At 46.6% G+C, this 26,552-nt stretch overlaps 1 protein-coding gene across 12 annotated transcripts in view; it reads left to right on the top strand.

Moving 5' to 3' along the window:
* The window catches only part of LOC140386756 (RIMS-binding protein 2-like), a 467,093-nt gene that overhangs the window by 204,237 nt on the left and 236,304 nt on the right, over window positions 1-26,552 (top strand). For all 12 annotated transcript variants that reach the window (XM_072469420.1, XM_072469419.1, XM_072469418.1 and 9 more), the window contains 2 exons: window positions 8,155-8,262; window positions 9,257-9,385. In XM_072469420.1, coding sequence (XP_072325521.1) covers window positions 8,155-8,262; window positions 9,257-9,385 — 237 coding nt within the window. The remainder of the gene's footprint in view (window positions 1-8,154; window positions 8,263-9,256; window positions 9,386-26,552) is intronic.

Here is a 26,552-nt window from a genome sequence, read left to right as displayed (position 1 = left end):
GAGACATTTGTAGTAGCCAGGTTTAAAGTGAGACAGCAGCCTTCAAATGTAAAACAAATGCCTGATACCACTTTAATACAGTCTGGGAATTGAGAGTGCAATTGTGCACAGCGATCAAGACAAAGAAATCATAAAGGGGTTGGTATAAAATCCTTGACTGGATTCACTGTTAAAAGTGGAGTGGAAGCTTTGTTTAAAAGTGTCACTTTTAAAACTTGGTCTGGATTTCAGATTGCAAACAGCCAAGGGAAAGCATTACTATGAGAGAAGATTTTAAAGTGTGTTTTTAGGACTGGAGCTTGGAAACTCCTGTGACAGTCACCTGGGGGATTCGAGGAGGAATCCATAGACACTAATATGGTTTCAGAGCGGAGAGCATGTATTTGTCTACAGTCATTTTGCATGCATAAAAGAGACTTTTTGTGTAAATAGACCATTGATGCTTAAGATGTACTTTATAATCCATGTTACTCTTTAAATCTATGTTTAATTGTGAACCTAAGGGGGAAGTATCGGAATATTGTATAATAATCAAAATTTTCATGTTTAATAAAAAAACATTTTTTGTGAATTGTTAAAACTAATTGTTCCTCCTTGTTTTATAAAGAAAAGTAGAAGTCATGGTCTTTTGAGCCAGGGACCCATTCTGAGATCTTCCCACCCCGTCATAACATCAACTGGGATCATAACAGGTGGCAATAGGACAGTGTAGAGATGTGGGTAAAGACAGTAGAATGGACTGGAAGAGACAGAGGGTTTAAAGTAATAGTCAATCAACAAGGAAGGTCCATATAGGAATTGTAGCATAAAGATAAAATTAAAGGCCCAGTAATCAAATATTTGAAGTATCCACAGTAAGAATCATAGAATCCCTACAGTGCAGAAGGAGGCCATTCGACCCATCGAATCTGCACCGGCCCTTACTCTGATAGCGCATCTTACTGAGGCCCAATCCCCCACTCCTAGCCCTGTAACCCCACCTAACCTTTGGGCAATTTAGCATGGCCAATTCATCTAACCTGCACATCTTTGGTCTGTGGGAAGAAACCGGAGCACCCGGAGGAAACCCACGCAGACACGGGGAGAACGTGCAAATTCCACACAGGCAGTCACCCGAGGTCAGAATCGAACCCGGGATCCTGGCGCTGTGAGGCAACAGTGCTAACCACTGTGCCACCGTACCACGATAGTGCCAGAATAGTGGCACGATTAGAGATGAATGGTTTAGATCCAATCACCATTACAAAGACACGGTTACAAGTTGACTCAACTTTGGAAAATGGATTTTTCAGGGTAAACATCATTTTGAAAAGACAGGGGGCGAGATTCTCCGAGCCTTCGCGATCGGCGCAGGGACGGAGAATGGGCGTCAAACTCAAGATCGGGTCCGATGCAACTCACTGGCAATCGCGTGCGCGTGGTCGACGCGGCGCAGGTCGGGCGCCATTGAAAGAGGCCCACGCAGCGATTCACCGAGTGCAGCTGGCCAAGTTCCCAACAACATGGTTCCCTCATGGTCCCACCCTTCGGGAACTCGGCGTGGCGGCTGCGGATTCAGATCATGGCCGCCCTGGTGGGGGGCGGGGGGATCATTCATGGGGTGGGCCTCTGAGACGGCCAGGCTATCGATCGGGGGCCACCGATCTGCGGATGCGCGCGATCTAGTGGGGGGGCTATCTTTTTGGTGCCGCTCCGCGGTGTGGGTCCGCCATGTCATGTGGGGCAGCCAACGCAAGCGTCCCCGTGCGCATGTGCGGACCCCCGACCGGAAGTGCAGGGCCCCGTGTCCGCAGCCAGAGCTGCGTGGACTACTCCGGGGCCCTGCTAGCCCCCTCTCGGTAGGAGAATCGCCCGCGTTTTCCCGCTGGAGTGGGGACATAGCCCCATTATTGGAGAATCCCGCCTAGGCAGAATGGAAAAGGCGGAGTGATGGGCATGGAAGTATGACACTCATGAGAAAGCATCTTGGTTAAAAAGATAAGAAAATAAAATCAGTATGAGTGGAATTTAAGAAAACAAGAGTCAGGAAATGCTGGTAGGAGTGGTTTATGGGCTCCCTAATTAGTTTGGCCATTGGATGGAGTATTGAATAAGAAGTCATTTGAGCCTGTAACAAAGAAAATTTAGTAATTGTGGGTGAGATTAATCTTCACTTCAACTCAAATTGGCAAAGATGGTCTGGAAGATGAGACTGTAGAATGTTTTCATGACAGTTTCCTGGAACAATACGTTTTTTCCCTCTACTTCAGATCTAGTATTATGCAATGAATCAGGGTTAATTAGTTATCTCAGAATAAATCATCAACTGAAAATAGTAATCATAATGTAATTGTATTCCATATTAAGTTTGAAATAGTATACTCCAATCACAAACAAGCAACTTCATTTTAAATAAAGCCAATTACATGGTTATGAAGGGAGAGCTGGCTAAGGTTGATATTGAAGGGTGGTTGGATAAATTGATTCAAAGCCTTTGTCAAGTCTCATTTTGTATATTTGGCTAAGAGCCCAGACTTCCATTAGTCTATTGAAACTAGTGCATGCAAGGGAAAACATTGTTTAATTGCCATCTTATTTTCTTATATCTATTTTGCCAATGACTCAATGTTTATTTACACAAGATAGAAAGATGTCAAGTGCTTATAGTTTCTGCTGTTGACATTTTCAAGGTCTGGTTGATTGATACATTTATAGGGCTGTAGTAACTGCAGTTTATTTTTAAAGTCAGTTATGAATGGCTGTTTTTTTACGCTTTTCCATGTGCACATTACTGCAGAGTTCATTGGTGCTGTATAGAATGTATACTGGATGAATGGACATTGAAGTGCAATGAGTTGGTCTGTAGGATATGACAAGTAATTAGGGGCGGATGGAGGTGAATGGGTTGCATGGAGGGTGTGAAAGGTCATTGAGGATGGGTAAGTGGTTTGCGTGAATTGGCATGGGAGTAATGTGTAAGGCATTTTGAAGTTATCTTTTAAAAGGTTCTCTTATCCAGACAATGGTACGCAGCACCTCTGAGAGGCTGTCAACCACGAGTGGTTGAGAAGCTGTTCAGAAGTTGCAGTGGCTGGGAGATTCTTACACCCGCAATGGAACGGGCCAGGTTGGGAAGCCCACACCCTTCTCCTGAGCTACCCAAAATTGGAGGTGGCAGGATTGGGGTGGGAATCCAGGGATTGTATCGCATCTCCCCTTTTTAAAGATCTACAGATTGGACAGTCTCCGGGAAATCCAGCCCCCACTGTCTCCCCTCACTATTACTCATTGGTTCCCATCACATCAGCTTGTAACATCAAGCTGATTTGGTCAGATTTCGTGAAAAAGTTCTATCTAGCTGCAGAGTGAGAGTGCTGTAATTGTGAGGGTGGAGAGACCAGCTTGTCTTTGGCTCCCTGCAGAGAGTGAATGTGTTATAGGGTCAGGGTCAGAGAGGGTTGGCTTGGGATTGTCTTCTACCTAATCCCAATTTTGTACGGCTGGAAATGGAAAAGGTAATTTCAGGTTTGTTTGCTGCCATCTCATGTCTTTAAAGTTCATATTGTCTTTAATGCTCATCCTACGAAGTTCAGAAATATGTAATTATCTGAATAAATGATATTTGAATAGTCTCTCGAGGTGGACAGGAAGAGCTGCTTTACACCTGTGTGTGCTGCGCGAATACATCGAGGGGCAGTTGTCAGCACTTGCTGTGAAAATGGTCCAGCAATGCCAGTGAATAAATCATGTTGTGCTGACTAAATTGCAGTTGGTAAAACAGTTTGACAGATGCATGAAACACTGCACTGCAGTCCTTAACCCCTTAGAGCTGTGCTGTTTTCTGAATATCACTGTAGACAGAACAACTCCCTCCCACTTTTCTGAAAAAACCCTCTCTGCAGCTTATAGTGTCATTATAAATATTTTCTGCACGATCGCTATTATTCTGAGAGTGCCATTGCAATCTAATGCAAGTACTGGGCGATCAACTGCAAAATTAATCTAAAATCTGACAATTTCATTCAGAAGCATTACTTGAGTATATGAGAAGCTCACCCTCATAAATCTGCTGCATCACAGCCCATGTCAATGTCTGGAGTCCTAATTACCTGCATACTCTCATGAGTTAGTTATATCATGTGTTTCATCACTATGTGCTTGATTATCCATGTGCCCTTATTTGCCAGTAATTGCCAATGTTTCCTCATGTCAGAATGATTAACTATATATTTTCAGCGTTCGTGATTTTCTGCATACCTCTTGTGTATCACTGAGTCTCCGTGTACCTTTACTGTCTGTGATTATCTCTGTGCCTCAAGAAGCAAGTGATTGTGTGCCCTTACAAGTCAGAGAGTATCTGTGTGCCCTTACATGTCCGAGAGTACATGTGTGTCCTTACATGTCAGCAAGTATCTGTGTGCCAAAACATATCTGTCAGTGATTTTGTGTTTATTCGTTGTGACTGTGGTCGCCCATGTATTTTGCACGTGTTCGTAATTTCCTATTTACTCATACCTGAGTATTCTGGCAGGATTTCTTTAGCTGGAAAAATGATGAGAATATGATCCAGTTGCCTGGATTTATCACACAAATATGAATTTTTGAAAAGGTTAAGTAAACTTTCTATTATCCTTTGAAACATGTGAAGTATTCCTGCGGAATCCTTTCACTCCATTAATGACACTCTATTGTGCCTCCTACCGACCAGGGTCTGGTTTATATGATGAAGCTGATGCTGACCAGATGTGTGTTTCCTGATGTTAAAACTGCATTCTATTAAGCTTGGTATATTCCATTCAAACTCTCTGAGGTCCATGGAATAAAGCACTGGTGAGGAGAATGACAATATGTCATTATACTGTGTGACAGGCTGAATCCTGCAGCGATAACTGATGGGAACCTTTTGTATAAGGATAACTGAAGCAATGTGATGAGTTTTTATTCTACAACCTAAGTAAATTGAGACATGTTAAGTGCATGTGGGTTGTCATGGCTAAATGTTTGGACATTCAAGTGGTCTTAATATTTCAATATTTTTGAAGCCTTAACAAAAACTTGTTTTTTGTTTGCTGAAAAACTGCATATCCTAATATTGGCAGTAAAAAGGAATATATTGCTATTGAAGGCAAACACACAGTCAATGGTTGGTTGCCCCAATATCTTGACCTGCCGGCAAGGTAGAGATCGGTCACCGACTTATTTTTCATTTATTTCTTCCAATATGGATTACTATTTTCTAATACGGCTTTTCTGTTCAACGACAGGAACATATTATGGTCCTTTCCTCTCGTCTCTCAAGTACATTTACTTGCCTTCTTCAGATGTACCCCATTTGCAGTTCCCCTCCTTCCACTGAACAGAAGCCACAGCCTTTATGATTACCCATATACTCCATCACTACCAGATAATCCATGTTGCTTAGATAGAAAAAATAGTGAATGAAGGATCATATGGCACCCTTCATTCAATCTCTATTAGTGATTATAATAAATGACTTGGGCGTTGGGACATATAAGATTCAGAGAGGGATTGGTAGGGTAGATGCTTAAAGGCTGTTTCCCATGGCCAGAGAGTCAAGAAGTAGAGAGTGCCATGTCAAGGAAAGGGGTTGGCCATTGAAATGAGGAGGAATTTCTTCACTCAGAGGGTTGTGAAACCTTGGAATTTGGTACTCCCCCAAATCCCTGAATGCTCAGTCACTGGGAATGATCAAGGCTGAAATTGATAGTTTCTTGCACGCTAAGGGAGTCAAGAAACATGGGAATCTGGTGGGAACGTGAAGTTGAGTTTTAAGATCAGCTATGATAAAGCAGGCTTATGCGCTGTATGACCTACTCCTATATTTTATGCTGTTATATTCAGCGTATCTAAGGCAGAGGTTCCCAACCAATGTGCTGTGAAGGCATCACAAGTGTGCCGCAAGATAAGATTCAAAATGATTAAACATAATAAGTATAATGGTAAATTATTTATTTATTTATAAAAGTAAATAATGTATTCTTCATTTTCATTCCCGTGGTCGGCACCTCCAAATCCTGATGAACCTCGGGCCTCCCAAGCATGCTCCAGCTGGCAATGGACCACACATGTGCGGCTCGAATTCTTTTACATTGGTCAGGCGCATAGGCCTAATCGATTGGGGGAAAAAAAATCTGAACTGTACATGTGTGGTTATTTCCTGCCCGGCGCATGCATGGTTCATATTACCAACATAAAACATTCCGAACCGCGCATATGCAGCCCTTTCCTGGCTAATGCATGCACTGGAGATCCCAGGTGCTTTGGGAATTGGAGATGCCGACCACAGAGTTGAAGACAAAGTCCCTGTACACCTGCACAAAAAGCGAAAACACAAGAAGGGTGCAAAAATCTCAGAGAAGCGAGGGGAACAGGGAAAGGTTGAAAAAAACAGGAGAGATGGCAGGGAGAAGTAAAAAGAAAATAAAGTTCCCGGTAAGGGAAGAAGACATGTAAGAAACAAGAACCAATAAAGTTAAGAAATGGGGAAAGAGGCTCCAATTGGTGAGAAGGCTTTTATTACAAACTTCTTAAACAAATGAAAATTGTATTAAATGGTGACTTGACATGTTTTTAGGAGGTTTTAAAGATAAAAGGCTTTTGTGAGAGGGAAGTTCAGTTGAAGAAAATAGTAGGTGTGCGCCTTACAATTGTTTATAGTGTAAAGGTGTGCTAAGATTTGTAAAGGTTGGGAACCACTGATCTGAGGTAGGCAGAATAAAAAAGGAAAGAATAACACAGCCAGAGACCTAAGGGTTTAAATATTTTAGGTACCTGAGCAACTTGATAAAGTAATTAGTGTGGAAACACTAATCAAACAAGGGGTCATGATTTAAATAGGACAGGCTGGCAGGATACTGATCAGGAAAGAGCCATTCATGGATTACAGTATTTATTAAATGGAAAAATGGACCCGGATGATGTTCAGGAGAGAAATCCATTGGCTATAATTGGCAAATCGAAGAACTTATTAAAAAAGACAAGTAATATCCTGGGTTACATTAGCAGAGGATTCAAATACAATTCCAACACACGTTGTATTCATAGATCATAGAATTTACAGTGCAGAAGGAGGCCATTTGGCCCATCGGGTCTGCACCAGCTCTTGGAAAGAGCACCCTACCCAAGATCAACACCTCCACCCTATCCCCATAACCCAGTAACTCCACCCAACACTAAGGGCAATTTTGGACACTAAGGGCAATTTATCATGGCCAATCCACCTAACCTGCACATCTTTGGATTGTGGGGGGAAACCGGAGGACCCAGAGGAAACCCACGCACACACGGGGAGGATGTGCGGACTCCGCACAGACAGTGCCCCAAGTCAGAATCGAATCTGGGACCCTGGAGCTGTGAAGCAATTGTGCTATCCACAATGCTACGTGCTGCCGTATTGTTGCTGTACAAGGCAATGCTCCTCATCTGAAGCACTGGCTGCAGTTAATTATGGAAAAACGTTATGCCTTAAGAATCATTCCGAATGTCAGGAACGCTGGTGTTGAATAATGGTGAAGGGTGTTTTATTTTTGTTTCAGAAACTTCATGGTGACCTGAATAAATGTTTTCACTCTTACGAAACGATCAAGAATTGTTGATCCAGAATTATTGTTCTCAATTTGGCAGCAGAGTTTTTTTTTAAATGGAGAAGGGGGCAGAACTATTTCATCCAATGTAGAAACATGGAATTCATTTACGAGACTAGGATATTGATGTAAGCAATGCCAATGGATGCCAGAGCTACTCAAGATTTTCTCGAGAAAAAAGGGGAGTTGTGCTCAAAAGGAAAGAAGGTGGAGCTGATATTAAGTAAATGTAGGGGAGCTTGTTGTACAAATGGGCCTTCTGACAGGTTGCTATAAGGTGTGATGTAAACTGATTAAGGGCTCAGTATGAAAAGAATTGTAACAGTATTATAAGTCATGAAGTTATAATAAGAGCCTTTGTGGACTAAACACAAGAGATTAATTGTTCTTTTGTTCTATTACAGCCAGTTCTGGTATTTATGTCCACACTGCTCAGTGTACTTGTACTATAAGTTCCAAACTGCACTTCCATCAAAAGCTGTTTCAGTCTCCCAAATCTCTCAGCTTATCTTTGGCTTTCCAGCAAACTGTTTCTGCAAAGCTAAATGCACTTGTTTGTTTTTTCTTGCAGAATGGTACCAGTTATGGTTCACTGGCCATGCGCAACACAGAGCTGCTGAAAGCAGTCAGGGAATTGGAGCATACATGCATTACGCTTAGAGAGGAAAACATTTTACTGGTAAGGGCAACGTGTTCGTTTTGCACAGGAATCTCTTAAGTTACCTTTTCACCACATGTCTTCGGCAACCTATCAGATAGCCTTCTCTCTTCTGTATGTTTTGATTAATAAGGGGATCAGGGGTTATGGGGATTATGGAGAATGGGGATGGGATAAATATCAGCCATGATTGAATGGCGGAGCACGCTCGATGTGCCGAGTGGCCTAATTCTGCTCCTGTGTCTTCTGGTTTTATGTTACTTCTACTCTCCCACCCCATCAAGAGGCACGATGGCACAGTGATTAGCATTACTGCCTCACAGCTCCAGGAATCCGGTTCAATTCCAGCCTCTGGTGACTGTGGAGTTTTCACTCTCCACGTGTCTGCGTGGGTTTCCTTCGGGTGCTCCTGTTTCCTCCCACAGTCCAAATATGTGCAGTTAGATGGATTGGACACGCTAAATTGCCCCTCAGCAAGGCTACTGGGTTATGGGGATAGGGTGGAGACGTGGGCTAAAATAGGGTGCTCTTTCCAAGGGCCGGTGCAGACTTGTTGGGCCGAATGGCCTCCTGCATTGTATGAGTCTATGATTCTATCCTCCCCTCTCTTTTGCCCCATCTCTTCTATCATTGTCTTCTCTCTCCCTCTCTCTCTCTCTCTCTCTCCATTCCTCACTTTCCCTTTTTTCTTCCCCACCCCTCTGCCCCTCCCCCATTTCCTTTCTCTCTTAACCTATCCCCCCTCTTCTCACTTCATCTTTACTGGCTCTCTCCCGCTTCATTGTTGGTATGTGAAACCCGCATTTGATGCCAATGTGATACTGTACAGGTTCCTAGTAATGTCACCGTTCAATCAATGTCATTTGCACATGTTCCGCAGGCTAGGAGTACCTCCTGCTGGCTGCCTGTGGGTCAGAGTGCTGTATGCTATTCTCTGTTTTGATTGCCTTCTACTTGCGACTGGGAGGATAAGAGGGTAGAAAGCAATGTTTCTAAAAGGTTTTTCTTCCTTCAGCGGAAAAGCAGCTCTCCAGAGACTGAGGAGAAAGTGAAGAGACTAAAACGGAAGAATGCAGAGCTGGCAAACATTGCCAAGAGGTTAGAGGAGAGAGCCAGGAAACTGCAAGAAGCCAACCTAAGAGTGGTGAGTCTGCCTCTCAGTAATCATGCAGGGAGTTGTGTCAGATCTTTAATCATGCCACACATCAAAACCTGTGGTTTATTTGTGTTCTTTTTTTCAATGAACAAATCTTTGAACCATGTAATCTTGCGGCACAACATGTATCATCATCCAAGACAAACCTCACTATGTATCATCATCCAAGACAAACCTCACTATAAAACCTCACTCCTGTAGGCCCACTGATGATTGTGAAATCTCCATCTCATACATTTGTCTATTTTTCACTAGGTTTCCCATGAATATGGATCTAACTCAACATTGGGCGGCACAGTGCTTAGTACTATTGCCTCACAGCTCCAGGGACACGGGTTCATATGCGGCCTTGGGTGACTGTCTGTGTGGAGTTTGCACATTCTCCCCGTGTCTGCGTGGGTTTCCTCCGGGTGCTCCGGTTTCCTCCCACAATCCAAAGATGTGCAGGTTAGGTTGATTGGCCATGATAAATTGCCCCTTAGTGTCCAAAAACATGTGTAGGTTAGATTAAGGGGTTAATGGGATACGGCACGGATAAGCTTGGGTGAAGTACTCTTCTGTTTCAAAGGGTCGGTACAGAGTCGATGGGCAAAATGGCTTCCTTCTTCACTGTAGGGATTCTATGATTTTGTGGAAAGGCCTCTGTTAAAATAACAAGATTTACAGCTTTAATGGAGGCTGTTCTCTAGTTCTATCGATGCTGCCTTTTCATTTTATTCTGTTGCTTTCCCTTTTCTTTAGTGAAAGAAACAGGGAAAAATCATAAATCCCACAGCCAAGTGAGCAGAGGGAAGCAAAGAGAAAGTGAGGGGAAAGAGAAGGGATAGAGGGAATAGCTGCAACTGAAGAATAGAATTTATTTTAGTAACTCATTATTATTGTTCTGTTATGGGCCAGGGTTTAGAGAACCCCGAAGTGTATCATGGAGTTCACCTGACCCACAGCTTTTAATAGATTGTGGTATGGGGAGCACACGGCCCACTCTACAGGTGTGGTACAGCAGAAATGGAAAAGTATTTTTTAAAGCAAAACAATGTTTATTCTATGAACTCAAGTTAACCTTTTTAAAACATACAGTGTACATCTTCGCAAATATCAATCCAAATACAACCCCCAAAGAATACAACACTAAGTAATCCTTTAAGCTTTCCTTTTAACATCCATACGACTTAAAAACAAAACCTTTAACAGAAGCACATCAGGTTAAAGTCACGACTGAAAATATTTATAATTTTGAATTCACCAAATGATCAAGAGATAGTCTTTTCATGGCAGAGAGATCAACAGTACACCTGCTCTGTCTGGCTTCAGCTCCAACACTGAAAACAAAACTAAAACACAACCTGCAGCAAACAGCCTAAAACAAAATTAACAAGCTGACCGACAGCCCAGCTCCACCCACACTCTGACATCACTGATAAACACCCATTTCTTAAAGGTACATTTCTTAAACACCCATTTCTTAAAGTTACTCGCACATGACAGTTCTCACTGCATTAAAAGGTTATAAAGTTGGTTTTGGTTTTGCATCATTGTAAATGGGACCCTGTTTCTCTACAATAAAAATGGAATAGTTTCGAACTGCCAACTGCTCAGTCAGACCCTTTTCAAGAACCGACAGGTTTTGACATTTTGGGTCGGTAACCCTTGATCGGGGTTTTAATCATGTACCTTTTTTCAATTTTATTTTGCTCTGGTTTCACTGCTCGTTGCATTACTGTGAAATTAGATGAGACAATCCTCACCATAGGCATTCAAACACATGTGCCAAAAACAGGGGGGTGGCTATATTAGTGGGGAAGCGGGTAATGTTTGAGGCAAAGACTATAGTGGCGGATAGCGGGGGCAGATACGTGATGGTGAGTGGCAAACTACAGGGGGAGACGGTGGTTTTGGTAAACGTATATGCCCCGAACTGGGATGATGCCAATTTTATGAGGCGTATGCTAGGACGCATCCCGGACCTAGAGGTGGGAAAGTTGGTAATGGGGGGAGATTTCAATATGGTGTTGGAACCAGGGCTGGACAGGTCGAGGTCCAGGACTGGAAGGAGGCCGGCAGCTGCCAAGGTGCTTAAAGATTTTATGGAGCAGATGGGAGGAGTAGACCCGTGGAGATTTAGCAGACCTAGGAGTAAGGAGTTTTCGTTTTTCTCCTATGTCCACAAAGTCTATTCGCGAATAGACTTTTTTGTTTTGGGAAGGGCGTTGATCCCGAAGGTGAGGGGAACGGAGTATACGGCTATAGCCATTTCGGATCACGCTCCACATTGGGTGGACTTAGAGATAGGGGAGGAAACAGAAGGGCGCCCACCCTGGAGAATGGACATGGGACTAATAGCAGATGAGGGGGTGTGTCTAAGGGTGAGGGGGTGCATTGAAAAGTACTTGGAACTCAATGATAATGGGGAGGTCCAGGTGGGAGTGGTCTGGGAGGCGCTGAAGGCAGTGGTCAGAGGGGAGTTGATATCAATAAGGGCACATAAAGGAAAGCAGGAGAGTAGGGAACGGGAGCGGTTGCTGCAAGAACTTCTGAGGGTGGACAGGCAATATGCGGAGGCACCGGAGGAGGGACTGTACAGGGAAAGGCAAAGGCTACACGTAGAATTTGACTTGCTGACAACGGGTACTGCAGAGGCACAGTGGAGGAAGGCACAGGGTGTACAGTACGAATATGGGGAGAAGGCGAGCAGGTTGTTGGCCCACCAATTGAGGAAAAGGGGAGCAGCGAGGGAAATAGGGGGAGTGAGGGATGAGGAAGGAGAGATGGAGCGGGGAGCGGAGAGAGTGAATGGAGTGTTCAAGGCATTTTATAAAAGATTATACGAAGCTCAACCCCCGGATGGGAGGGAGAGAATGATGGGCTTTCTGGACCGGCTGGAATTTCCCAAGGTGGAGGAGCAGGAAAGGGTGGGACTGGGAGCACAGATTGAAATAGAGGAAGTAGTGAAAGGAATTAGGAGCATGCAGGCGGGGAAGGCTCCGGGACCGGATGGATTCCCAGTTGAATTTTACAGGAAATATGTGGACTTGCTCGCCCCGCTACTGATGAGGACCTTTAATGAGGCAAAGGAAAGGGGACAGTTGCCCCCGACTATGTCTGAGGCAACGATATCGCTTCTCCTAAAGAAGGAAAAGGACCCGCTGCAATGCGGGTCCTATAGACCTATTTCCCTCCTAAATGTAGACGCTAAGATTCTGGCCAAGGTAATGGCAATGAGGATAGAGGATTGTGTCCCGAGGGTGGTCCATGAGGACCAAACTGGGTTTGTGAAGGGGAGACAGCTGAATACGAATATACGGAGGCTGCTAGGGGTAATGATGATGCCCCCACCAGAGGGGGAAGCGGAGATAGTGGTGGCGATGGATGCCGAGAAAGCATTTGATAGAGTGGAGTGGGATTATCTGTGGGAGGTGCTGAGGAGATTTGGTTTTGGAGATGAGTATGTTGGATGGGTGCAGCTGTTGTATAGGGCCCCAGTGGCGAGTGTGGTCACGAATGGACGGGGATCTGCATACTTTCGGCTCCATAGAGGGACAAGGCAGGGATGCCCTCTGTCCCCATTATTGTTTGCACTGGCGATTGAGCCCCTGGCAATAGCATTGAGGGGTTCCAAGAAGTGGAGGGGAGTACTTAGAGGAGGAGAAGAACACCGGGTATCTCTGTATGCGGATGATTTGCTGTTATATGTAGCGGACCCGGCGGAGGAGATGCCAGAGATAACGCGGACACTTCGGGAGTTTGGAGAATTCTCAGGATATAAACTGAACATGGGGAAAAGTGAGTTGTTTGTGGTACATCCAGGGGAGAAGAGCAGAGAAATAGAGGACTTTCCGCTGAGGAAGGTAACAAGGGACTTTCGTTACTTGGGGATCCAGATAGCCAAGAATTGAGGTACATTGCATAGGTTAAATTTAACGCGATTGGTGGAACAAATGGAGGAGGACTTCAAGAGATGGGACATGGTATCCCTGTCACTGGCAGGGAGGGTGCAGGCGGTTAAAATGGTAGTCCTCCCGAGATTCCTCTTTGTGTTTCAGTGCCTCCCGGTGGTGATCACGAAGGCTTTTTTCAAAAGGATCGAAAAGAGTATCATGAGTTTTGTGTGGGCCGGGAAGACCCCGAGAGTGAGGAAGGGATTCTTACAGCGTAGTAGGGATAGGGGGGGGCTGGCACTACCGAGCCCAAGTGAGTACTACTGGGCCGCCAATATCTCAATGGTGAGTAAGTGGATGGGAGAAGAGGAGGGAGCGGCGTGGAAGAGATTGGAGAGGGCGTCCTGTAGGGGGACTAGCCTACAAGCTATGGTGACGGCCCCATTGCCGTTCTCACTGAAGAAATACACCACAAGCCCGGTGGTGGTGGCAACTTTGAAAATTTGGGGACAGTGGAGACGGCATAGGGGAAAGACTGGAGCCTTGGTGGGGTCCCCGATAAGAAATAACCATAGGTTTGCCCCGGGCAGAATGGATGGGGGATTTGGAATATGGCAAAGAGCAGGAGTAACGCAACTGAAAGATCTGTTTGTGGATGGGAAGTTCGCAAGTCTGGGAGCACTGACCGAGAAATATGGGTTGCCCCAAGGGAATGCATTCCGGTATATGCAACTGAGGGCTTTTGCGAGGCATCAGGTGAGGGAATTCCCGCAGCTCCCGACGCATGAGGTGCAGGACAGAGTGATCTCAAAGACATGGGTGGGGGACGGTAAGGTGTCAGATATATATTGGGAAATGAGGGACGAGGGGGAGATTATGGTAGATGAGCTGAAAGGGAAATGGGAAGAAGAGTTGGGGGAGGAGATTGAGGAGGGGCTGTGGGCGGATGCCCTAAGTAGGGTAAACTCATTGTCCTCGTGTGCCAGGCTAAGCCTGATTCAATTTAAGGTGTTACACAGGGCGCATATGACTGGAGCACGGCTCAGTAAATTTTTTGGGGTAGAGGATAGATGTGCGAGATGCTCGAGAAGCCCAGCGAATCACACCCACATGTTCTGGTCATGTCCGGCACTACAGGGGTTCTGGGTGGGGGTGACAAAGGTGCTTTCGAAAGTAGTGGGGGTCCAGGTCAAACCAAGCTGGGGGTTGGCTATATTTGGGGTTGCACAAGCGCCGGGAGTGCAGGAGGCGAGAGAGGCCGATGTTTTGGCCTTTGCGTCCTTAGTAGCCCGGCGCAGGATACTGTTGATGTGGAAGGAAGCCAAGCCCCCGGGGGTGGAGACCTGGATAAATGACATGGCAGGGTTTATAAAGCTGGAACAGATTAAGTTCGTCCTAAGGGGATCGGCTCAAGGGTTCACCAGGCGGTGGCAACCGTTCGTCGAATACCTCACAGAAAGATAGAGGGAATGGAAAAGAAGAAGGCAGCAGCAGCAGGGGGGGGGGGGGGCGGGAGGAACCAGAAGGACTCTCAGGGTTGTTAATATATATGTATAATATGTATAGGTCGTTGCTATAAATAATTGTATATTGGACTGTTAAATCATATTTTTGGAGCGTGTTTATCTGAGACAAGGCAGTTGCCATTTAGTTTTAGTTTTCGTTTTTGTTATATATTATTTATTCTTTGTTTATAAAACAGGTCATTGTTATTTATACTGTTATATTATTGTGTAAAGGATACACAATGTACTGTGATGGTTAACCAAAAATTTTCAATAAAATATTTTTTTAAAAAACACATGTGCCAAGCCCTGCTCACTACACTATTGGATCAATTCTTCTTCTAGTCAGCAGGTGATGACAAAGAAATTGTGGCTCAGAGCACTGCGCCAGGGGTTATAGGGTAACAAACATAAATTTGAGCTCAGGATAGGTTGGGCACAGCTGGATGCATTGATAGGGTTTATGTTTGCGCCACACATGGGTGGTTATGGTGACATGCTTATAACTGAAGAGATTATTGCTATGATTTATCAAGTGCTGATAAACCAAACTGGGCGAAACCAGCAGCTCTCTCCCTAAATCTCTTCACCTTGTCTTCTCTCATTCTTATAGCTCACCTCTTTGACTAATCTTTTTCTTTTTCCTTTCTTGGCTCAGCGTCTGTTTTCCATTTAATTATCTGCGAAGTTCCTTGGCCTGTACACTAAAGATGCTTTGTAAATACAGGCGGTGGGGTTTGCAGGGTTCATCTGCTTTTGCAATTTAAAAACATCTCCGTATATCTCCGACATATTAAACACTGAGGGCAGAATTTTAACCTGCAAAGGTCCGGACGGGTACCGAAGGTGCATGATATGATTCTCCCACTTTGACATTTAACCAGTGTGTGTTTGAAGGCGTACAAAAACCTTCATGGTGAAAGCAGGTCTGATGTTTAAATATGTAACAAGACAAGAGGAAACACACTTAACCCCGCACTCTAGCTTCAACTGCCAGCACATGGGTTTGCCTAGCTGCCTGAATCTTTCCAGGGTCAACAAGGTGAGAGCACAGCAGGCGTTGCTCGGGCTGTGAAATTGTTAAGCTGGAAACCCTTTGAATACTGAAATATGACCGCCTCTTCTTTGCCAAAATGGAAGTTGTTTGCTCCTAGGACTTGTTCTGAGAGTGCATTTTCACTGCTTTCAAGGTGATTTCCAAAGTTTTGGAGGTGACTTCTGCCATCTTGGTTTTCACTCACTTGATCTGCACCTCCTTTCTGTCAGCTTTCACTGTTGCACAGGAGCAGCTAATGTTGCTCTGCTTTGACCATTGAGGAGGTGCAAGAGCAGCAGCGCCACTAGCTGGAGCAGCAGGTGCTTTCTCCTCAGCTACCTGCCATTCAACAGGACAGAGAGAATGAGCGCAGGACTCCAGCTTGAAGGATGCGATACCCCAGGAGAGGCGATATTATCAGGATCAGCTTTCTTGACGAGACTGAGCAAAAGTGGCTCAGGAGGTTCAGACTTTCACAGCAGATTGTTGCTGACATCAGCAGCCTCCTGCAACAAACCTTCTTCCAAGTGGACCTGGTGGGCACTAATTTCCAGTGGTCACCAAGATCATCACAGTCCTGAATCTCTTTGCTGCTGGCCCCTTCCAGGAGTCTACTGCTGTCATCTTCAGGATTTCACAATCTGCTGCACACAACTCTACCTCTTTGGTAACCAATGCCATGTTTGCCAGGGTTGCCAGTTACATCCACTGTGCGACTGATGAGGCCAGTCAGAAATAGAGGCTTCATAGAATAGAGACTTCAGAGAATCACTACCATGCAGAAGGAGGCCATTTGACCCATCGAGTCTATGCCGACCCTCCGAAAGAGCACCCCAACTAGGTCCACGCCCCTGCCGTTTCCCTGCAACCCCATGCATTGATCGTGGCCATTCCACCTAATCTGTAACATCTTTGGGCTGTGGGTTGAAACCGGAGCACCCGAAGGAAACCCACGCAGACACTGGGAGAATGGGAAACCTCTACACCAACAGTCGCCCAAGGTCGGAATCGAACCAGGGTGACTGGCCCTGTGAGGCAACAGTTCTAACCACTGTGCTACCGTGCCGCTCTCAGATTTACTGCAGCGACTGGATTCCCACAGACCCAGGCAGTCGTAAACTATACATGTGTGGAAAATTAAGGCACCCTCAGGTGAATTAATCAAAATGGATTCTACTCCATCAGTGTTTCATTGGTATTTGACGACTGGAAATTCTTCATTCATATCTGTGCCAAATATGCTGGAAGCTGCCATACTCTGCCAGTCACAACTCCCAAAAGAACCAGACAATGGCCCCTTGGAGACTAGGGTTACGCTCCAAGGATGTGATTGATGACATCTGTCAGGGGTTCTACCACTGTTGCACAGGAAAGGCACAACCAAAGCGACATGAGCACTGAACAGCAATCAAGCAAACCATTGGGTTGTTGAAGATGTGATTTAGGTGCCTGGACTGGTCCAGGTGTGCTTCCTTTAATGCACCAGCAAGTATGCCTCGAATGATAGTGGCCTATTATGCCTTGCACAAGATAGCACTGCTGAGAGGATTGGAGCTGCAAAAAGGGTAGGGAAGGTGATAAATCCTCAGAGAAGGCAGGGAAGCAGAATGAGGAGGAGCCTGAAGTTGCCAGGGTCCCTGAAGCCTGGGAAGCCTGCAATGGACGCACAGTTCAGATAGCCTGAAAATGTGAAATTGCAAGGCGCACAAATGCGGAACCCACTGGACCTCAACCCTCCTCTCTGGTCATATCGGTCTCCTCAATGCTGATGGCATTTGGCAGGCGACAATTGGAACTGAAGTTCATGTTCCATTCACATTTTCAAAAACATTCATGCCATGACCTTGTTATCAACACCCAAGTGCTTCCTCTTGTGGTACTGAAAAAAATCTTTCTTTTCCTATTACTTCCATATGGTGCTATCTATGTGGCTTCAGCAGAACTTGATGCATGTTCCCCTTATCTGACTGCTGAGATGCCTTTCGTGGATGTCCTCTGGGTTTTGAGGACTGTGAGGGGCCGCACCAAATATTGCCCCATTCGCAACGGCACAAGGGTGGTCTCAATCACTGGGGCTGGAGGCAGCTTGTGAGGTTCTGACAGAGAATGTGAGGCAAGGGGTTAAAAGTGGGATGCCTTGAGCAGAGTTCCCACTTCTTTCGCCATCTTCCCTCACACTGCCTCTGGAAATACTGGCAGAATATTACTTTTTTTTTTCTGTTGTTGCTCCAGAACAGTCATCACCTTGGATGACCCACTCCCCCAAAAGTGCACCATCCCCATCAATTCAGCTGAGCAGAGCTTGGAGTGCCCTGTGCTACCTGACAGGTACTTTGCTGTCCCTTTCTCCAACATTTGGGATGTGTGCCTCATCATGTGACAACCTAACTGTCTCAGGGACCCTACTGAGTTGTGTGAATCTGTGGAGGGTGAGTGTTATAACCTGCCTGCTTACCACTGGCTGGGGACTAATGGCAATCCCACAATCGTTAGTGAGTATGAGCTTCCCCAATGAGGGGGGATGGAGAAATCATTAGCAGAGCCCCTGCATAAACAAAGCTGGCCAGTATGGAACCAGCTAGAGAGGAGTGAGCAGCAAGAGAGTACTGCTGCTACTGTTGTATATATATGTGTCAATAAATGTTATTTCTTTCTATTCTACAACTCGTGCTGGATTCTTTTGGCCCTCACAAAACTGGCAATGAGGGTTAAGGTGAATAGCTGTCTACGCTGCTGAAGCCACCTCCCTGGATTTTTCTTGGATACAGGTTGGAAGTTTTTTTTCTGTTACACCATGCCTTTGTATGGACGTTTGGATGTCTTTGATGCTGCGCTGGAAAGTTGGAACCAGTGCACACAACGGATGCGTTACTATTTCTGGGCAAACAACATCACTGAAAACGAGCACCAGGTGGTCATTTTGCTCACCGCCTGCAGCCCGTTTACGTTTGGGGTGATTAGGAGCCTTACGTACCCAGCTGCGCTGGACACCAAGATAATTGATGAACTTGTGACCTTAGTGGGGCACCATTTTAACGCAACCCCGTCCACGATAGTCCAGCGTTACCGGTTTAGTACCACTGAGAGGGCCCCAGGAGAATCCCTTGCAGAGTTTCTATAAAGGCTACGCAGGATACAGGCTACTGTGACTGGTGAGACTTTGTCAGAAATGTTACGCGACCGTTTGGTTTGCAGTATTAACAACACGGCCACCCAGAGAAAGTTGTTAGCCGAGCCAACATTGAATTTTCAACAGGCCATTCAAATAGTATTGTCCCGAGAGAGTGCAGAACGGGGAGTGCAGGAGCTACAGGGAATGGAGGTGCATGCCTTGGGGCGCAACCCCTTCCATCCAAAAGCGTCTCCCCGCACCCCTGCGGTACCTTGGGCGAGGCGACGTCTGGATCGACGCCAGTGGCCGCTGGACGTTCCTCCCCGAAGGGAACCTTCTCCAGAACCGATGGATGAGGAGCCATGTCAGTGTCGGCCTTGTGGGCACCGACCCCGTCGCGGATGCCGGTCCTGGGGTGCCAGAGGCGCCGTCGTTCCGACAGAAACTGGGGCCAGCCCAGGGGCCGTACCTTCCATTTGGATGAAGCTGCGGCAACTACTCCAGAGGGCGTGGAGATGGACGACGACTGCCTGCAGCTGCATTGCGTGGCAGGTCCCCGTGTGGCCCCCATTAAGGTGACAGTACGGTCAATGGTCACCCACTTGAGATGGAGTTGGACACTGGCGCAGCGGTCTCCGTGATCGCCCAGAGGATATTCAACCACAGCAAGCAGGGTATACATACAGACCCTTACATTAACCGATACACATGCCAGGTTGACCACCTACACAAGATAGCACTGCAGATGTCCAGAACCATTGGACATTGCAGGAACTACGATGACCCCTGTGTATGGACACCAGGAGGGGCGTTTCCCACTTATCGTGGTGCGCTGCCACAGGCTCAGCCTGTTGGGTCGGGACTGGTTGCACCATTTGCGGCTGCAGTGGCAGCACATCCTCCAAACAGGTTCTGGGGGGTTGATGGAGGTACTAGGACAAAGAACAAAGAAAAGTACAGCACAGGAACAGGCCCTTCGGCTCTCCAAGCCTGTGCCGACCATGCTGCCCGTCTGAACAAAAATCTTCTGCACTTCCGGGGTCCGTATTCCTCTATTCCCAGCCTATTCATGTATTTGTCAAGATGTCCCTTAAACGTCACTATTGCCACTGCTTCCATCACCTCCTCCAGCAGCGAGTTCCAGGCACCCACTACTCTCTGAGTAAAAAACTTGCCTCGTACATCTCCTCTAAACCTTGCCCCTCGCACCTTAAACCTATGCCCCGTAGTAATTGACCCCTCTACCCTGGGAAAAAGCCTCTGACTATCCACTCTGTCTATGCCTCTCATAATTTTGTAGACCTCTATCAGGTCGCCCCTCAACCTCCGTCATTCCAGTGAGAACAAACCGAGTTTATTCAACCTCTCCTCATTGCTAATATCCTCCATACCAGGCAACATCCTGGTAAATCTCTTCTGCACCCTCTCTAAAACCTCCACATCCTTCTGGTAGAGTGGCAACCAGAATTGAACACTATACTCCAAGTGTGACCTAACTAAGGTTCTATACAGCTGCAACATGACTTGCCAATTTTTATACTCAATGCCCCGGCCAATGAAGGCAAGCATGCCGTATGCCTTCTTGACTACCTTCTCCACCTGTGTTGCCCTTTTCTTTTTTTTTCAATATATTTATTAAAGTTTTTAACAAAACAATTTTTTCCCCTTACAAACAATAAACCCCCCCCCCCCCCCCGTAACAAAATAACACAAATTCGCCCTGAGCAAGATATATACATGGTAAGATGATATATTTACATAGCTTTATACACTGGCTCTCGCCCATTCGTGCTAGTTTCCCCCACCCTCCATATCCCCCGCTCATCCGTCCCCTCAAACAATCCCTTGTTCTCCCCCCCCCCCCTCCCCCAGGGTTGCTGCTGCTGCTGACCGACCTTCCTCTAACGCTCCGCGAGGTAGTCTAGGAACAGTTGCCACCGCCTGTAGAACCCCTGCGCAGACCCCCTTAAGGCAAACTTAATCCTCTCCAACTTTATGAACCCAGCCATGTCGTTTGTCCAGGCCTCCACGCTAGGGGGCTTCGCCTCCTTCCACATTAGCAAGATCCTTCGCCGGGCTACCAGGGACGCAAAGGCCAGAATGCCGGCCTCTTTCGCCTCCTGCACTCCCGGCTCATCCACTACTCCAAATATTGCTAGCCCCCAGCTTGGCTTGACCCGGACTTTCACCACCTGAGATATTGCTCCCGCCACGCCTCTCCAGAACCCCTCCAGTGCCGGACATGTCCAGAACATGTGGACATGGTTCGCCGGGCTCCCTGAACATCTGCCACATCTGTCCTCTACCCCAAAGAACCTACTCAACCTCGCCCCGTCAGGTGCGCTCTGTGAACCACCTTAAATTGTATCAGGCTGAGCCTGGCACATGAGGAGGAGGAATTAATCCTACCCAGGGCGTCAGCCCACAAACCTTCATCGATCTCCTCCCCCAGCTCCTCCTCCCATTGTTTGCACTGAGTGCTGAATTTGAGTGCGATAGTGAGAGTTTGGTGACCGAGGGAGTATAAGGGTTCATTTTTATCTAAAGTTTAGGCTTTCTTTTATTTAGTTAATTAACTTAAAAGTTGCTGTTTGGTTTAGAAGAAGGTGAATTTTCAATAAGCTTTAAACAGGCTTCTACTTGTAGGCACTTGCAGCTGGAGCTTGTTAATTAGTTAATTGGATTAGGCCAGTTTTCAGAGGCTAGATTCACAGTATAAAAGTGATCCCCTACAGTGCAGACTTTGTTTGCACTGAGTGCTGAATTTGGTGCATTTGAGTGCGATATTGAGAGTTTGGTGACTGAGGGAGTGCTGAATTTGGTGCATTTGAGTGCGATAGTGAGAGTTTGGTGACCGAGGGAGTGCTGAATTTGGTGCATTTGAGTGCGATAGTGAGAGTTTGGTGACCGAGGGAGTTAGGTGAGGAGGGAGTAAGGTGCTCCTTTCATTTTGTTTCCGACATTTCCGCAAAGAGTGCGAAGAGAGCCAGGAGTTTACAGAAAGTGTAGCTGACTGGGAGCAGGGTCGGAGGGCGGAGATCTAGTTAGTCCACAGGGAAGCTATATTCTGTCAGGTAAGAGGGGATGGAGGCTAGGCCAGTTACATGCTCCTCCTGTTGGATGTGGGTGGTGAGGGATACCACCGGTGTCCCCGCTGACTATACCTGCGGGAAGTGCACCCAACTTCGGCTCCTCAAGACCGTGTTAGGGAACTGGAGCTGAAGCTGGATGAACTTCGGATCATCCGGGAGGCAGAGGGGGTGATTGAGAAGAGTTACAAGGAGGTAACCACACCCAAGGTACAGGACAAGAATAGCTGGGTTACAGTCAGGGGGAAAAAAACAAACAGGCAGAAAGTGCAGGGATCCCTCGTGGCCGTTCCCCTTCAAAACAAGTATACCGTTTTGGATGCTGGGGGATGACCTACCGGGGGAAGGCCCTAGCGGCCAGGTCTCTGGCACTGAGTCTGGCTCTGGGGCTCAGAAGGGAAGGGGGGAGAATAGAAAAGCAATAGTTGTAGGAGATTCAATGGTTAGGGGATTAGATAGGAGATTCTGTGGTCGCGAGCGAGACTCCCGGAAGGTATGTTGCCTCCCGGGTGCCAGGGCCAGGGATGTCTCGGATCGTGTCTTCAGGATCCTTAAGGGGGAGGGGGAGCAGCCAGAAGTCGTGGTGCACATTGGTACCAACGACATAGGTAGGAAAAGGGGTGTGGAGGTAATAAACAAGTTTAGGGAGTTAGGCTGGAAGTTAAAAGCCAGGACAGACAGAGTTGTCATCTCTGGTTTGTTGCCGGTGCCACGTGATAGCGAGGCTAGGAATAGGGAAAGAGTGCAGTTGAACACGTGGCTGCAGGAATGGTGTAGGAGGGAGGGCTTCAGGTATTTGGATAATTGGAGCGCATTCTGGGGAAGGTGGGACCTGTACAAGCAGGACGGGTTGCATCTGAACCAGAGGGGCACCAATATCCTGGGAGGGAGGTTTTCTAGTACTCTTCGGGAGGGTTTAAACTAATTTGGCAGGGGAATGGGAACCGGATTTGTAGTCCAGCAACTAAGGTAGCCGATATTCAGGACGCCAAAGCGTGTAACGAGGCAGTGGGGAAGGGAACACTGACAAAGGAGAGTACTTGCAGGCACGGAGATGGGTTGAAGTGTGTATACTTCAACGCAAGAAGCAACAGGAATAAGGTGGGTGAACTTAAGGCATGGATCGGTACTTGGGACTACGATGTGGTGGCCATCACGGAAATTTGGATAGAAGAGGGGCAGAAATGGTTGTTGGAGGTCCCTGGTTATAGATGTTTCAATAAGATTAGGGAGGGTGGTAAAAGAGGTGGGAGGGTGGCATTATTAATTAGAGATAGTATAACAGCTGCAGAAAGGCAGTTCGAGGAGTATCTGCCTACTGAGGTAGTATGGGTTGAAGTCAGAAATAGGAAAGGAGCAGTCACCTTGTTAGGAGTTTTCTATAGGCCCCCCAATAGTAGCAGAGATGTGGAGGAACAGATTGGGAAACAGATTTTGGAAAGGTGCAGAAGTCATAGGGTAGTAGTCATGGGCGACTTTAACTTCCCAAATATTGAGTGGAAACTCTTTAGATCAAATAGTTTGGATGGGGTGGTGTTTGTGCAGTGTGTCCAGGAAGCTTTTCTAACACAGTATGTAGATTGTCCGACCAGAGGAGGGACAATATTGGATTTAGTACTGGGTAATGAGCCAGGGCAAGTGATAGATTTGTTAGTGGGGGAGCATTTTGGAGATAGTGACCACAATTCTGTGACTTTCACTTTAGTAATGGAGAGGGATAGGTACGTGCAACAGGGCAAGGTTTACAATTGGGGGAAGGGTAAATACGATGTTGTCAGACAAGAATTGAAGTGCATAAGTTGGGAACATAGGCTGGCAGGGAAGGACACAAGTGAAATGTGGAACTTGTTCAAGGAACAGGTGCTACGTGTCCTTGATATGTATGTCCCTGTCAGGCAGGGAAGAGATGGTCGAGTGAGGGAACCATGGTTGACAAGAGAGGTTGAATGTTGTTAAGAGGAAAAGGTGACTTATGTAAGGCTGAGGAAACAAGGTTCAGACAGGGCATTGGAGGGATACAAGATAGCCAGGAGGGAATTGAAGAAAGGGATTAGGAGAGCTAAGAGAGGGCATGAACAATCTTTGGCGGGTAGGATCAAGGAAAACCCCAAGGCCTTTTACACATATGTGAGAAATATGAGAATGACTAGAGCGAGGGTAGGTCCGATCAAGGACAGTAGCGGGAGATTGTGTATTGAGTCTGAAGAGATAGGAGAGGTCTTGAACGAGTACTTTTCTTCTGTATTTACAAATGAGAGGGGCGATATTGTTGGAGAGGACAGTGTGAAACAGATTGGTAAGCTCGAGGAAATACTTGTTAGGAAGGAAGATGTGTTGGGCATTTTGAAAAACTTGAGGATAGACAAGTCCCCCAGGCCTGACGGGATATATCCAAGGATTCTATGGGAAGCAAGAGATGAAATTGCAGAGCCGTTGGCGATGATCTTTTCGTCCTCACTATCAACAGGGGTGGTACCAGGGGATTGGAGAGTGGCGAATGTCGTGCCTCTGTTCAAAAAAGGGACTAGGGATAACCCTGGGAATTACAGGCCAGTTAGTCTTACTTCGGTGGTAGGCAAAGTAATGGAAAGGGTACTGAAGGATAGGATTTCTGAGCATCTGGAAAGACACTGCTTGATTAGGGATAGTCAGCACGGATTTGTGAGGGGTAGGTCTTGCCTTACAAATCTTATTGAATTCTTTGAGGAGGTGACCAAGCATGTGGATGAAGGTAAAGCAGTGGATGTAGTGTACATGGATTTTAGTAAGGCATTTGATAAAGTTCCCCATGGTAGGCTTATGCAGAAAGTAAGGAGGCATGGGATAGTGGGAAATTTGGCCAGTTGGATAACGAACTGGCTAACCGATAGAAGTCAGAGAGTGGTGGTGGATGGCAAATATTCAGCCTGGATCCCAGTTACCAGTGGCGTACCGCAGGGATCAGTTCTGGGTCCTCTGCTGTTTGTGATTTTCATTAATGACTTGGATGAGGGAGTTGAAGGGTGGGTCAGTAAATTTGCAGACGATACGAAGACTGGTGGAGTTGTGGATAGTAAGGAGGGCTGTTGTCGGCTGCAAAGAGACATAGATAGGATGCAGAGCTGGGCTGAGAAGTGGCAGATGGAGTTTAACCCTGAAAAGTGTGAGGTTGTCAATTTTGGAAGGACAATATGAATGCGGAATACAGGGTTAACGGTAGAGTTCTTGGCAATGTGGAGGAGCAGAGATATCTTGGGGTCTATGTTCATACATCTTTGAAAGTTGCCATTCAAGTGGATAGAGCTGTGAAGAAGGCCTATGGTGTGCTCGCGTTCATTAACAGAGGGATTGAATTTAAGAGCCGTGAGGTGATGATGCAGCTGTACAAAACTTTGGTAAGGCCACATTTGGAGTACTGTGTACAGTTCTGGTCGCCTCATTTTAGGAAGGATGTGGAAGCTCTGGAAAAGGTGCAAAGAAGATTTACCAGGATGTTGCCTGGAATGGAGAGTAGGTCTTACGAGGAAAGGTTGAGGGTGCTAGGCCTTTTCTCATTAGAGCGGAGAAGGATGAGGGGCGACTTGATAGAGGTTTATAAGATGATCAGGGGAATAGATAGAGTAGACAGTCAGAGACTTTTTCCCCGGGTGGAACAAACCATTACAAGGGGACATAAATTTAAGGTGAAAGGTGGAAGATATAGGAGGGATATCAGAGGTAGGTTCTTTACCCAGAGAGTAGTGGGGGCATGGAATGCACTGCCTGTGGAAGTAGTTGAGTTGGAAACATTAGGGACTTTCAAGCAGCTATTGGATAGGTACATGGATTACAGTAAAATGATATAGTGTAGATTTATTTGTTCTCAAGGGCAGCACGATAGCATTGTGGATAGCACAATTGCTACACATCTCAAGGGTCCCAGGTTCGATTCCGGCTTGGGTCACTGTCTGTGCGGAGTCTGCACGTCCTCCCCGTGTCTGCGTGGGTTTCCTCCGGGTGCTCCAGTTTCCTCCCACAGTCCAAAGATGTGCGGGTTAGGTGAATTGGCCAATGATAAATTGCCCTTAATGTCAAAATTGCCCTTGGTGTTGGGTGGAGGTGTTGAGTTTGTGGAGGGTGCTCTTTCCAAGAGCCGGTGCAGACTCGAGGGGCCGAATGGCCTCCTTCTGCACTGTAAATTTAATGATAATCTATGATTAATCTAGGACAAAGGTTCGGCACAACATCGTGGGCCGAAGGGCCTGTTCTGTGCTGTATTTTTCTACGTTCTATGTTACCCTTCAGCTCTTCTGCTCGCGCTTCCGCCTCTTCTTTCATCTCTTGGTGTATTGCCGAAACCTTCCCCTCCCCGACCCATACACCTGAGATCACCCTGTCTTGAATTTCTTGTGTCGGGAGCAGCGGGAATTTCCTGACCTGCCTCTGCACAAGAGCCCTCACCTGCATATATCTGAATGCATTTCCCGGGGGTAGCTCAAACTTCTCCTCCAGTGCCCCTAGGCCTGCAAATGTCCCGTCGATGAACAGGTCCCCCATTCTTCTAATCCCCGCCCGATGCC

This window comes from Scyliorhinus torazame, chromosome 12, assembly GCF_047496885.1.
Source record: "Scyliorhinus torazame isolate Kashiwa2021f chromosome 12, sScyTor2.1, whole genome shotgun sequence".
Lineage (NCBI taxonomy): Eukaryota > Metazoa > Chordata > Chondrichthyes > Carcharhiniformes > Scyliorhinidae > Scyliorhinus > Scyliorhinus torazame.
Note: the sequence above shows the minus strand (reverse complement) of the source record. Positions and strands in the feature narration are given on the sequence as shown.